Source organism: Rhinatrema bivittatum, chromosome 16, assembly GCF_901001135.1.
Source record: "Rhinatrema bivittatum chromosome 16, aRhiBiv1.1, whole genome shotgun sequence".
NCBI lineage: Eukaryota > Metazoa > Chordata > Amphibia > Gymnophiona > Rhinatrematidae > Rhinatrema > Rhinatrema bivittatum.
The window spans coordinates 41,196,631-41,210,521 of NC_042630.1; the positions used below are offsets into that span (position 1 = coordinate 41,196,631).

Consider the following 13,891-nt stretch of genomic DNA (forward strand, 5'->3'; position numbering starts at 1 on the left):
GGTGACCCTAATCCTCCATAGCCCCTGCTCACCTGCTTGTCCAGCTCAGCACTGAGGACAGTTGGTGACCCTAATCTTCCATAGCCCCTGCTCACCTGCTTGCCCAGCTCAGCACTGAGGGCAGTTGGTGACCCTAATCCTCCATAGCCCCTGCTCCCCTGCTTGCCCAGCTCAGCACTGAGGACAGTTGCCTATAATCTCTTGACTTTCTGGTCTCCAAGCAACATCCTCCACTGTGACATCACCATATCTGGATGCCTTAGCAACATAGATTATGATGTCCATTCCTCATAACACAACAAAACCAAGAAATATAAAACAGCAATCATAATACTAAAACCTTACAAATAAATATTTCCAAACAGAATGAATAGAATATCCAATAATTAAAAATTCATATAAAATGGTTTTAAATTTCACAGATACCCATACAATATTTCAAAACAGCAGGCACATCAAGAATTAAAACTAATAAAGAATAAAACAATCCCCTGTTCTACATACCTGGGAACTTTTTGATTTTCAGTCACGTTACCCACTGCAGTTGGTTCAATAGCACCCAATAGCGTCATAGTAAAAGGTGGTGCTATTGGGTGCGAAATGGGAAGCAAAAAGGCTTCTTACCTTTTCGCTGTCCTCGTTGTCTTTGCGGTGTTGCCCCGGAGCTGCCCCAACTCCTCCCCTTCCGGTGGCTACTCCTCCCCAATCCAGCTGGCTTGTGCGCTAGGTTTAGAAAATAACCCCCTAAATGTCTATGGATGAGTACCCTGCTAGAAGAGGACAGGCGGACTAATATTATGTTTGCTGATTGCATGGGAGAAATAATCTTTACATTGAATTAAGGAAGGCTGGAGTACTGACGGTTTCTGTGTCCAGCCTAAGAAACCTCTCAGTCATTCCACATATGGTGTCAGTTCGGGCATTTTTTCTCTCTGCAAGGCAGAGAGAAAAACAAAGTCTCCAGTGGAAGGAACAGAAAAAGAAAATATTTTGTTGTATGTGTGGCCTACTAAATAAACAATTTAGAGGCAAAGTAGTTCTGAGGTTTTTGTACCAGAGCACTGAAGAAGTGTAGTCACGCGGGTCAAAGAGGAACACACAGAAAAAGTTAAGATGGGAATTAAGCAAGCCTAGGAGATTAGCTTCAGTGAGATAGATTGAAATAAAAAAGTAAGCAAGTTAATGCTAGCAATGCAAGCTTTTTATTTTGTTTTACCTTTGAGAAAAAAGGAAAGAAACAGTTGTACAGATACTGTGATTGCACAGTGCATGGCCTCTGAAAAGAGAAAGGAAGCTGCCAGAGTGGCTGTAAGCTTGAACAGGATGTGGCCCTCAAGATGCACGCATGAATGAGCAAGCATTTCTAGTGATGTTTCAAAATCACTTGGAAGGACAGAGGCAAGAGCAAAACTGTGTTAGGAGAAGCCAGATTGTCTTGAATTCTGCTTTGAGAGAATGCAAAGCAACAACACTGATATCAAGTGCCAAAATGTCAATAGGAATGTCAGAACTTGATACAATGCAAGTGAACGCAGATGCAGAGGATTATAAAAGCAGCAATGATGCTGAAGATGGGAAAATGACTGTGGGTGGTGGTGTAATAGGAAAACCTGGCATGGAACCAGGGAGCACAGTACTGGAACAGGTGTCAGAAGAGAAGCCTGACTTAAAAAAAAAATGAGAGTCAGCTGATGGAGCAGGCTGGGAGTGTAACTGAGACACATGAGAGATAAGGGTGGAACTTTACAGCCTGGCCTGAGGATAAAGGGATCACAGGCTGCTCAGAAAGGGACAGTACAGTCAGTGTGGCCACTTGGAAGCAGCATGGACTGGCCTGAGGATGGTACTACGGAGGTACTAGAGAGGGACGCTGTTGAAATTCCAGAAAGAGCCACTGCAGAGGAGCCAGTTGGAGACACTGCAGAGAACACAGCACAAACTCTACAAAACAGCCGGACTGAGATATTGCAGAAAGCCCAGTGAAGGAGGTTACCAGGGGCTGAGAAGAATTGCTGCAGAGAGCCTGGACAATGGCACTTCAGGGAGGCCAGAGGAAGATGCTGTAGGGTGCCCAAACACAACCACTGTAAGATTGTCAAGGGAGGTGCTGCAGGTGGATACACAATGGATGAGTCAGAAAAAGCTGTGGTAACAATTGAGAGTACAAGCCTAGAGTAGGGTGAGTTATGCAACAACTGAAAAAAAGGGCTTTCACTGGAGCAGCCAGTCTAAGAAGTCCTTCTGGAGAAGAATTGGAACCCAGAGTTGGGAAAGAACTCAACTGAAGGACTGCAGGTGAATACTGAGCAAATGGTATAGTGGGTCATGGTAATGTCTGTGGGATCTGGGGTATTCCTAGCATGAAGGGGAGAGCACGACCCTATAGCTCCACCCAAGTGTTTACCTGGCTGAAGGCCAGGATGATCTATTGGAGAGTGAAGCCACTTCCCTGGATGGGATCCAGGGTGAGGAAGTACACTTACCCCCATGGGTTTAAGCTGAGAGGGAGGGTATGTGAAGGACTGGCCTTACTTCCCCTCCTTAACCTGTATGAAACCAGGCTAGATGGCCTGGGCCACCTTAAATCCTATAGAGAGAGAGAGAGAGCTCTGTGGGTGGGACCCTGCTAGGGAAGGATACCAGACTGATCCTAGCTAGGTTCAGGAGGCTCTGGAGTTTCCAGGAGAGGAGCTCCTGTATTCAGCTCTGCATTAAGTTATTGTGAAGGACACTGCTTGAATAAGATTGGCAGTCTACTAAATGTCTATATATGAGTATACTGCTGGAAGGGGACAGGCAGTCTAATATTGTGTTTGCTGATTGAATGGAAGAAATAATGTTTACATTGCATGAAGAAAGGTTGGGTCCTGAGTCTCTGTGTCTCCGGCGTAAGAAAGTTGCTTGGCATCCCATATCCCCTTTCATTGCTTTCTCTTCCTTCCAGCATATCTACGCTTTTCTGGATTTCTGTTTCATCTCCAACCAAGCCCTGTTTTAAGTCAAGTGGCTTGCAATGCCACAAAATATATTGAGAATAACAAGTTCTAGAAAAGAACTTTGCAGTGATCCAATCAACATTTTGCCTTCCCTCTCTGAATTCAGTTATTGGATAAATTTCCCATCCAATTTAAAACTTTCTCCACTAATCCCATACCCTCTTGTGTAAAAAGCCTTACTAAAGATAGGCAATATCTATTGTACATTCTCGATCCATTGCTTTTGCTGTCTCAATAAAGAACTCAACCAAGTTTGTATGAAACCATCTTCTCCTAGTGAATCATCATTGCTGGGTTTCCTGTAATCTTCCTGATCCACAGATCTGCATTCTTTTTTTTTTCATTATTATTATTTCCACAGTTGTGCACAGTAAAATTAGATTAATGAGCCTGCAGTTGCCTACCTCTTGCTTGTCTCCAGTGTTTGGAGCAGAACTACATCTATTCTTGTCTGATCCCACATACACTCTTCCATCCTCAAGGACAAGTTGAGTGGTTTAGCCAGCACGTTCTTGAGCTCATTATATATTCTGGGCTTTGCCACACTGGGACCTTGATCTTATCTCTTTATCTCTTCCTCTTCCTCATGTCACATTTATTGATTACATTTCTTGATTTAAGTCTGTATCATTTTCCTTATTCTGTAAATATTTAAGAATTCTTCAATTTGGATTTCATCTCTCTCCTACATATCCAAAGACTTTATCTCTTACTTTTATTGATTAGGCAATGTTGTTCTCTCTTTTTGGCCTTTGCTTCTCTAACTGCACTCCCTGCCTTCCAATTTTTTGGATAATTCCCCCTGTCTTCCTCTACCTATATTTTTTGAATGATACTCTATTTTTTCTTGCAATTTCTGCTACCTTGGTTATTTTTACTGTCTGATAATAAAAGGACTAGGAGGTACTCCATGAAGTTAGTAAGTAGCTAATTTAAATCAAATCAGACAAAATTATTTTTCACTCAATGCATAATTAAGTTCTGGAATTTAATGCCGGAGGATTTGGTTATGGCAGTTAGTAGAACTGGGTTTAAAAAAATGGTTTGGATAAGTTTTTAGAGAAGTCCATAAACTGCTATTGATCAATAAGAAATAGTAATTTGGGATCTATTTGAGGTCTGGGTACTTGCCAGGTTCTAGTGACCTAGCTTGGCTACTGTTGGAAACAAGATACTGGGCTTGATGGTCTGACCCAGTATGGCATGTCATATGTAAAGAGGGGATTTTGGAGAGGGTTAAATGATTCACTGACACCATTCCTCCTCATGTTGATCCCTTCTCTTATTCATATAACTCACATCCCCACTAATCCACTCCCTCACAGCACATTCCCTCCAACTCCCTCCAACTCCCAACACTCTACAGCTCCTCCAGTTTCTTCAATCACTGTCTAGACTTCCTCCTATCCCCTCACATCCTGTCTTCCTGCATCCCCATCCTCTCAATCTCACCCCACAGAACCTCCTATCCCCTCACTCTTACTCTCCAGCTCCTCCAATCTCCTCACTCTACAGATCCATTCCTATTCCACCACTTACTCAATTACTATCCCCCCCCCAATATGATCTCTCTCTCCGCACTGTGATGCCATCTCTCTCTTCGTATTCTAATTCCTTCCCTCTCTCCCCTGCATCTTCTCCAGTCTTGACTTGTTAGGAGAACTATTCCAGCATAGATACTCAAATTAATATCCAGCTTGACCCATAGGTTAAGGACAATGTTCTCTAGACATAAAGGGGTCCATATTCAGCCTCTGTGTGGCTTTGCTAGTTAGCAGATAAACTTATCTGGCTAACAAGTGCTGTATATTCAGTGGTACAGTTGCACCGCCGAATATTCCCAAATATCCTAATGTTAGATGGATAAGTTTATCCAGCTAACTTTAGGACAGGTCTGTGGTCCAGCAAGAGTTATCTGGTAGAGATGTGAATCGTGTGATCGATCGTCTTAACAATCGATTTTGATTGGGGGGGGGGGGAGGGAATCGGATCGTCGCGGTTTTGTTTTTTAAAATATTGTGTAAATCGTAAATCGGGGGAGGGCGGGAAAACCGGCACACTAAAACAACCCTAAAACCCACCCCGACCCTTTAAAATAAATCCCCCACCCTCCCAAACCCCACAAAATGTCTTAAATTACCTGGGGTCCAGTGGGGGGGTCCCGGTATGATCTTCCACTCTCGGGCCACGGGTGCGTTGATAGAAATGGCGCCGGCGCCATTTTGGTTCCTGTCCCCCGATGTCACAAGCATAGGAGATCGCTCCCGGACCCCCGCTGGACCCCCAGGGACTTTTGGCCAGCTTGGGGGGGGCCTCCTGACCCCCACAAGACTTGCCAAAAATCCAGCGGGGGTCCGGGAACGACCTCCTGCACTCGAATCGTGTTGCCGTAATGAAAAATGGCGCCAGCCATATGGCCGGCGCCATTTTGCAATACGGCAATATGGCAATATGGCCGGCGCCATTTTGCAAAGCAAAGCAAAGCATTGCGCCGGCTGTATGGCTGTATGGCCAGCGCCATTTTGCAAAGCAAAGCATTTTGCAAAGCAAAGCAAAATGGCGCCGGCCGTATGGCCATATTGCAGTATTGCAAAATGGCGCCGGCCGTATGGCCGTATGGCTGGCACCATTTTTCATTACAGCAACACGATTCGAGTGCAGGAGGTCGTTCCCGGACCCCCGCTGGACTTTTGGCAAGTCTTGTGGGGGTCAGGAGGCCCCCCCAAGCTGGCCAAAAGTCCCTGGGGGTCCAGCGGGGGTCCGGGAGCGATCTCCTATGCTTGTGACATCGGGGGACAGGAACCAAAATGGCGCCGGCACTACCTTTGCTCTGTCATATGACAGGGCAAAGGTAGCTCCGGCGCCATTTCTATCAACGCACCCGTGGCCCGAGAGTGGAAGATCACACCGGGACCCCTCCACTAGACCCCAGGTAATTTAAGACATTTTGGGGGGGGGTTCGGGAGGGTGGGGGATTTATTTTAAAGGGTCGGGGTGGGTTTTAGGGTTGTTTTTAGGGATGTGCAGAGCAAAAGTTTATGTTCATAAGTCTATAAGTCGAAAAGGGGGGGGGGGGGGGGGTCAATTTCGGTCAATATGGACATATGGAGAATTCCATAAGTTGAGTCTATGTCCATACGTGCAAATAAAAATTTAAACCCCTCACCCTCCTTAATCCCCCCCCCAAGACTTACCACAACTCCCTGGTGGTCCAGCGGGCAGTCAGGACGCTGGACCACCAGGGAGTTGTGGTAAGTCTTGGGGGGGGGGATTAAGGAGGGTGAGGGGTTTAAATTTTTATTTAGGATCAACAATCGCGATTTCCAATGTATTCAACATAACTATGTTGAATACATTGGAAATTCGATCGTTTTCGCCTCATCACTTTTTTAAGTTAAAAAAAAAAAAAAGTTGCGTTTTACATTTAAGTTCAAAACGAATGCACACCCCTAGTTGTTTTAGTGTGCCGGTTTTCCCGCCCTCCCCCTTCCCCCGATTTACGATTTTTGATGATAAATCGGGGGAATTCCTATTATATATCACCTCTAATGATTTTTGATGATTTAAAATATATCGGACGATATTTTAAATTGTCAAAAAACGATTCACATCCCTATTATCTGGATAACCTATCTGGCTAACTCAATTCCTCCCTGATCCATTCATTCCCTACCCCTGAGTTATCCATCTTAATACTTAGCTGGAACGTGACTTATCTGACTAAGTGCTACCTGCTGATCCTAGCTGGATATTCAGAGATGTCATATATCTGGATAAGTAGGACTTATCTGGCCAAGTTCTATTTTGAATATTACCCTCAAGGTTATCCCAGAATTAGCAGGAAACAGAGAATGACTAAGTCCTGCTAACCCAGAATGCTTTATACTTCTGGGGATTCAATCTTAGCTTGTGTAAGGAAAGCCATGTGCACACTGCATTAAGACACTGGTTGAGGTTACTGATGTCTTTACTTTGACATGCATCTACATATGCTACTAATTGAATAATGTTTGTAAAGAAAAAGGTCTTGGATTAAATTTGTCAGTAGTGCTAAGTATGAATTGAACAGAATTGGGGACAGGGCTGATCCCTGTGGTACCTCTGACAACAGTGATCTACTTGAGGACAATTCAGACTGCCAACCTTTCTAGTAGGTGTGATTGCTTAAAATGATCTAAATTAATCTAATAGAGGTGTGCATTCGTTTTCGACATATTGGCAATCCGCAATGTACATGTCCCTATTCGTTGTATTTGTGAGGTCACGATACGTATGGCGAACCCCCATGAATACAACATTTATTTTATTTATTTATTTGTGTTTTTCTATACCGGCATTCACGGAAGTTCGTATCATGTCGGTTTACATAAAACAAGGGGTGAGCAATACATTATAACGTACATAGCTAAAACGTAAGAGTATACATTACAAAAGTATAACAAGTGCATAGAAGAAAAAGTTACAATAAAACAGGGGTTATTCTAACTGGGATTAGAGTTAGAGGAGAGATAAAAAGTTTAACAAGAAGTAAAACCTTGTAGTGATTGGTTGGTATTGTCTGTTTCAGTTTAATAGAAGATGCTCAGTGTTGCTGCATTTGATGGAAGTGAATCATTAAGGGTCCGGAAATGCTTTTTCTAATATCTAATATCTAATATCTATATCTAATATCTAATATCTATATCTAATAATATATAGATAATATATAGATAATATATATCTAATAATATAATATATATATAATATAATATCTATATCTAATATCTAATATCTAATATCTAATATCTAATGAATAAACCCTCCACACTCCTGACCCCTCCAAGACTTACCAAAAGTCCCTGGCGTGATCTCCTGCACACGGGCTGTTGGCTGCCGGTATTCAAAATAACGCCGATAGCCTTTGCCCTCACTATGTCACAGGGGCTACCGGTGCCATTGGTAGGCCCTTGTCGCATGGTAGAAGCAATAGACAGCCGGCACCATCTTGTGCTCCTACCACACTAACAAAGTTGCAGGCGCTATCAAGCTAGGCTGAGAATATATTGTGCAAATCTCAACTTTGTATGCTTTTCATCACATATCACTCCAAACACATAAAATCTTCACTGATGTCTACTGTGCTGTACCTCTGACTGTTCATGTAAAATTGACCTTAAAAAGCTATCCCACCACCAAAACCTCAACCCGAGTTATTAGTTGGCCCTCTTACAGTGGTATAAATAGTTTACTTATATATGATCCAGGATCCTTATAAAGAGTGTCTCTCTCTCTCTCCTGTCTGGGCATTAACACAATTTGAAAATAACACAGGGTGTGCTAAATTATCCTAATCACACCCTTTTTTTTTTTATCATGGATGTTATTCTTGCAAAATGTATAGCAAAATGATAAATATAGGCCTGAGTGTTTTTCCAGAGGGAAATGCCAGTTCTACTTACAGGTCATTTAAGGTATTCAAGATAGCATTAGTTAAATAAACATAAAAAAAGGTGAGAGCAAAACACAAAATAATAATAAAAATGTGTGATGTTGAATTTCTTTTATTGTATTTGTTTTTGAATCTCAGAAAAAAGTGAGTGAAAAAGTTTACAACATGGTTAGCCAAGACATCTTGGCCCATCTACACTACTTGCTTACAATATCATAAAAAACACTAACATTTCTTGGGTACATAAGACCACAGCTTTATTGTGTACATTGAATGGTATCCTTTGGGGAAATCTAGTCCTGGTCATGCTCAAAGATAAATGTGCGACACAATTCTTTCCTTTTCAGTTGAATCTCCCTCAGTTTGATTGTTTGTTTTCCAGGGTTCATGACTTGTTTTCTTATTGTGGTGTTTGATGTCATTTGTTTTTCTTGTTTAATTTCCTTTTATTTCTTATGTTGAAGATGTTTCTATATATAAAATTCAAATAAAAAATCTCAGTACATAAAGCTATTCTAAATATGACTTGCTTCTTTACAAAACAATTCAAAATGTTGGCCCAAAATAGCACCAAGCTAAGAGATTGTACCTACTTGGGATTCCTATTTCTGTTTGCTCATTCTTCCTGGATTATTTTTCCTCATTGGGGAAAAAGCATAAAGCTAAGATTGACTTGTATCCTCCTGCAGCTCCAGATGTGGGGGTAATTCCTTGCACTGCTGGTTACTCTCCTCTGATTACTTACCCAGTATGGGGGCAAATCAGAAGAAGGTATAATGGCATCCTTGGGAGAGATCATAGAAACATAGAGATGATGGCAGAAAAGGATCAAATGATCCACCCAGTCTGCTCAGCAAGTTTATGCTCAGTATCTGCTGCACTGTGCATGTTACTCCCATGCTTATCAGTTTCTCAGACCATTAAAGTCAGAGCCCTTGTTGGATGCTGTTTAAATCCAGTTTCCCTTTATCCTTGCTATGGAAGCAAAGGACAATGTTGGAGTTACATCAAAAGTATCTGGCTTATTGGTTAAGGGTAGTAAAAGTCACATAAGCAAGTTAATCCCATTCTTATTTGTTCCCAAACCATAAAAGTCAGGGACCTCATTGCTTGCTGTCTGAATCCAATTCCCCTTTTTCCGACTGCCACTGAAGCTGAGAGCAATGATGGAGGTGCATTAACAATATCAAGGCTTATTTGTTAAGGGTAGCAACTGCCATACCAACAAGTTATCTCCATTCACTCTTTTCTAGGGATGTGAATCGTTTTTGGACGATTTAAAATATCGTCCGATATATTTTAAATCGTCAAAAATCGTTAGGGCCACGATACAATACCAATTCCCCCGATTTATCGTTAAAAAATCGTAAATCGGGGGAAGGGGGAGGGCAGGAAAACCGGCACACTAAAACCCCCTAAAACCCACCCCCGACCCTTTAAATTAAATCCCCCACCCTCCCGAACCCCCCCCAAATGCTTTAAATTACCTGGGGATCCAGCGGAGGTCCAGAACGGCGGCGGTCCGGAACGGCCCCCTCAATTGAATCCTTTTGTCTTCAGCCGGCGCCATTTTGCAAAATGGCCGCCGCAAAATGGCGGCGGCCATAGACAAAAACGATTCGACGCAGGAGGTCGTTCCGGACCCCCGCTGGACTTTTGGCAAGTCTTGTGGGGGTCAGGAGGCCCCCCCAAGCTGGCCAAAAGTTTCTGGGAGTCCAGCGGGGTTCAGGAAGCGATTTCTTGCCGCAAATCGTTTTCCGTACGGAAAATGGCGCCGGCAGGAGATTGACTGCAGGAGGTCGTTCAGCGGGGGTTCCGGACAAAAGGCTGAAGACAAAAGGATTCAATTGAGGGGGCCATTGCGGACCGCCGCCGTTCTGGACCACCGCTGGATCCCCAGGTAATTTAAAGCATTTGGGGGGGGGTTCGGGAGGGTGGGGGATTTAATTTAAAGGGTCGGGGGTGGGTTTTAGGGGGTTGGCTCACGATTTTAACGATTTTTCACGATATTTTTAAAACCCAAACGGCAACAATACGATTCCCTCCCCCTCCCAGCCGAAATCGATCGTTAAGACGATCGAGGACACGATTCACATCTCTACTCTTTTCTTCTTCCATCCTCTAGCCTTAGGGATCCTCAATGTTTATTCCATGCCCCTTTGAATTCCTTCACAGTTTACATCTTCACCACCTCCTCCAGCATTCTAGGCATCTACCACCCTCTCCATGAAAAAATATTTCCTGGCATTGTTTCTGAGTCATCCTCCCTGGCATTTCATTTCATGACCCCCTAGTTCTATTGATTTATTTCCAATAGAAAAGGTTTGATGATTGTACATCATTAAAATGTTTAGGGTATCTGAAGGTCTGTATCATATCTAACCTGCACTTCTACCCTGCACCTCCTGTCTTCCTGTCTTGATAGGGAGGATCAACTTGGCGAGGGTGTGGCACTTTATGTCCTGGAGGGTATAGAGTCCAACTGGATAAAGATCGTACAAGAGGCTAACTGCTCAGTAGAATCTATATTGGTAGAAATCCCATGTGTGTTGAGTAAGAGTATAGTGATAGGAGTATACTACCGTCCACCTGGAAAAAATGGTCAGACAGATGATGAAATGCTAAGAGAAATCAGGGAAGCAAACCAATTTGGTAGTGCAATAATAATGGGAGATTTTAATTACCCTACTCACACAAAGGAGTCAGCGGTTAACCACAACATATAATCTAGCACAGGAAATGTGGAACCCAAAAAACAATTTCAAAAATTGGCCTAAGAAGGTGTCAGCAAGCCTTGACGTTATGTGTCACTCTCAAGCAGACACTAACCGGTCTTATCAATCATTCACCTTCATCATAATTTTAATGCAACAAACTTTTTTTTCTTTTTTTTTTTTTTTTTCTTTTTTCAATTATTATTAAAAATAATTTTAATAATAATTGAAAAAAGAAAAAAAAGTTTGTTGCATTAAAATTATGATGAAGGTGAATGATTGATAAGACCGGTTAGTGTCTGCTTGAGAGTGACACATAACGTCAAGGCTTGCTGACACCTTCTTAGGCCAATTTTTGAAATTGTTTTTTGGGTTCCACATTTCCTGTGCTAGATTTTAATTACCCCAATATTGACTGGGTAAATGTAACGTCGGGACTTGCTAGAGACATAAAGTTCCTGTATGTAATAAATGATTGCTTCATGGAGCAATTGGTTCAGGAACCAACAAGAGAGGGAACTATTTTAGATTTAATTCTTAGTGGAATGCAGGATTTGGTGAGAGAGGTAACGGTGATAGGGCCACTTGGCAACAGTGATCATAACATGATCAAATTTAAACTAATAACTGGAATGAGACAATAAGTAAATCTGCAGCTCTAACACTAAACTTTCAAAAGGTAAACTTTGATAAAATGAGGAAAATAGAAAAAAACTGAAAGGTGCAGCTGCAAAGGTTAAAAGTGTTCAACAGGCTTGGACATTGTTTAAAAATACAATCCTAGAGGTGCAGTCCATATGTATTCCACGCATTAAGAAAGGTGGAAGGAAGGCAAAACGATTATCGTCATGGTTAAAAGGTGAGGTGAAAGAGGCTATTTTAGCCAAAAAAACATCCTTCAAAAATTGGAATAAGGATCCATCTGAAGAAAATAGGATAAAACATAAGCATTGGCAAGTTAAGTGTAAACATTGATAAGACAGGCGAAGAGAGAATTTGAAATGAAGTTGGCCATAGAGGCAAAAACTCATAATAAAAACTTTTTTAAATATATCCAAAGCAAGAAACCTGTGAGGGAGTCAGTTGGACCATTAGATGACCGAGGGTTTAAAGGAGCTCTTAGGGAAGATACGGCCATTGCAGAAAAACTAAATTAATTCTTTGCTTCCGTGTTTACTAATGAGGATGTTGGGGAGATAGCAGTTCCGGAGATGGTTATCAGGGGTGATGAGTCAGATGAAGTGAACAAAATCACTGTGAACCTGGAAGATGTAGTAGGCCAGATTGACAAACTAAAAAGTAGCAAATCACCTGGACTGGATGGTATGCATCCCAGGGTACTGAAGGAACTCAAAAATGAAATTTCTGATCTATTAATTAAAATTTGTAACCTATCATTAAAATCATCCATTGTACCTGAAGACTGGAGGGTGGCCAATGTAACCCCAATATTTAAAAAAGGCTCCAGGGGCGATCCGGGTAACTATAGAACAGTGAGCCTAACTTCAGTGCTGGGAAAAATAGTGGAAACCATTCTCAAGATCAAAGTCCCTCATGAGAGGCTTCTATGAAAACTAAAAACTCATGGGATAGGAGGTGATGTCCTTTCGTGGTTTACAAACTGGTTAAAAGACAGGAAACAGAGAGTAGGATTAAATGGTCAATTTTCTCAGTGGAAAAGGGTAAGCAGTGGAGTGCCTCAGGGATCTGTACTTGGACCGGTGCTTTTCAATATATATATAAATGATCTGGAAAGGAATCCGACGAGTGAGGTTATCAAATTTGCAGATGATACAAAATTATTCAGAGTAGTTAAATCACAAGCAGACTGTGATACATTGCAGGAAGACCTTTCAAGACTGGAAGATTGGACATCCAAATGGCAGATGAAATTTAATGTGGACAAGTGCAAGGTGTTGCATATAGGGAAAAATTACCCTTGCTGTAGTTACATGATGTTAGATTCTATATTAGTAGCTACCACCCAGGAAAAAGATCTAGGCATCATATTGGATAATACTTTAAATTTGTTGGCTCAGTGTGCTGTAGCACTCAAAAAAGCAAACAGAATGTTAGGAATTATTAGGAAGGGAATGGTTAATAAAACGTAAAATGTCATAATGCCTCATATTGCTCCATGGTGAGACCACACCTTGAATACTGTGTACAAGTCTGATCGCCACATCTCAAAACAGATATAGTTGCGATGGAGAAGGTACAGAGAAGGGCAACCAAAATGATAAAGGGGATCGAACAGCTCCCCTATGAGGAAAGGCTGAAGAGGTTAGGGCTGTTCAGCTTAGAGAAGAGACGGCTGAGGGGGGATATGATAGAGGTCTTTAAGATCATGAGAGGTCTTGAATGAGTAGATGTGACTTGGTTATTTACACTTTTGAATAATAGAAGGACTAGGGGGCATTCCATGAAGTTAGCAGGTAGCACATTTAAGACTAATTGGAGAAAATTATTTTTCACTTAACGCACAATAAAGCTCTGGAATTTGTTGCCAGAGGATGTGGTTAGTTCAGTTAGTGTAGCTGGGTTCAAAAAAGGTTTGGATAAGTTCTTGGAGGAGAAGTCCATTAACGGCTATTAATCAAGTTTACGTAGGGAATAGCCACTGCTATTAATTGCATCAGTAGCATGGGATCTTCTTAGTGTTTGGATAATTGCCAGGTTCTTGTGGCCTGGTTTGGCCTCTGTTGGAAATAGGATGCTGGGCTTGATGGACCCTTGGTCTGACCCAGCATGGC

The 13,891-nt window shown here is 42.0% G+C and overlaps 1 protein-coding gene across 1 annotated transcript in view; it reads left to right on the forward strand.

Moving 5' to 3' along the window:
- Positions 1-1,345: 1,345 nt before the first annotated feature.
- Positions 1,346-13,891, forward strand: part of LOC115077504 (vomeronasal type-2 receptor 26-like) — a 68,546-nt gene continuing 56,000 nt past the window's right edge. The window contains exons 1-2 of the mRNA XM_029579794.1: positions 1,346-1,633; positions 1,886-2,148. Coding sequence (XP_029435654.1) covers positions 1,346-1,633; positions 1,886-2,148 — 551 coding nt within the window. The remainder of the gene's footprint in view (positions 1,634-1,885; positions 2,149-13,891) is intronic.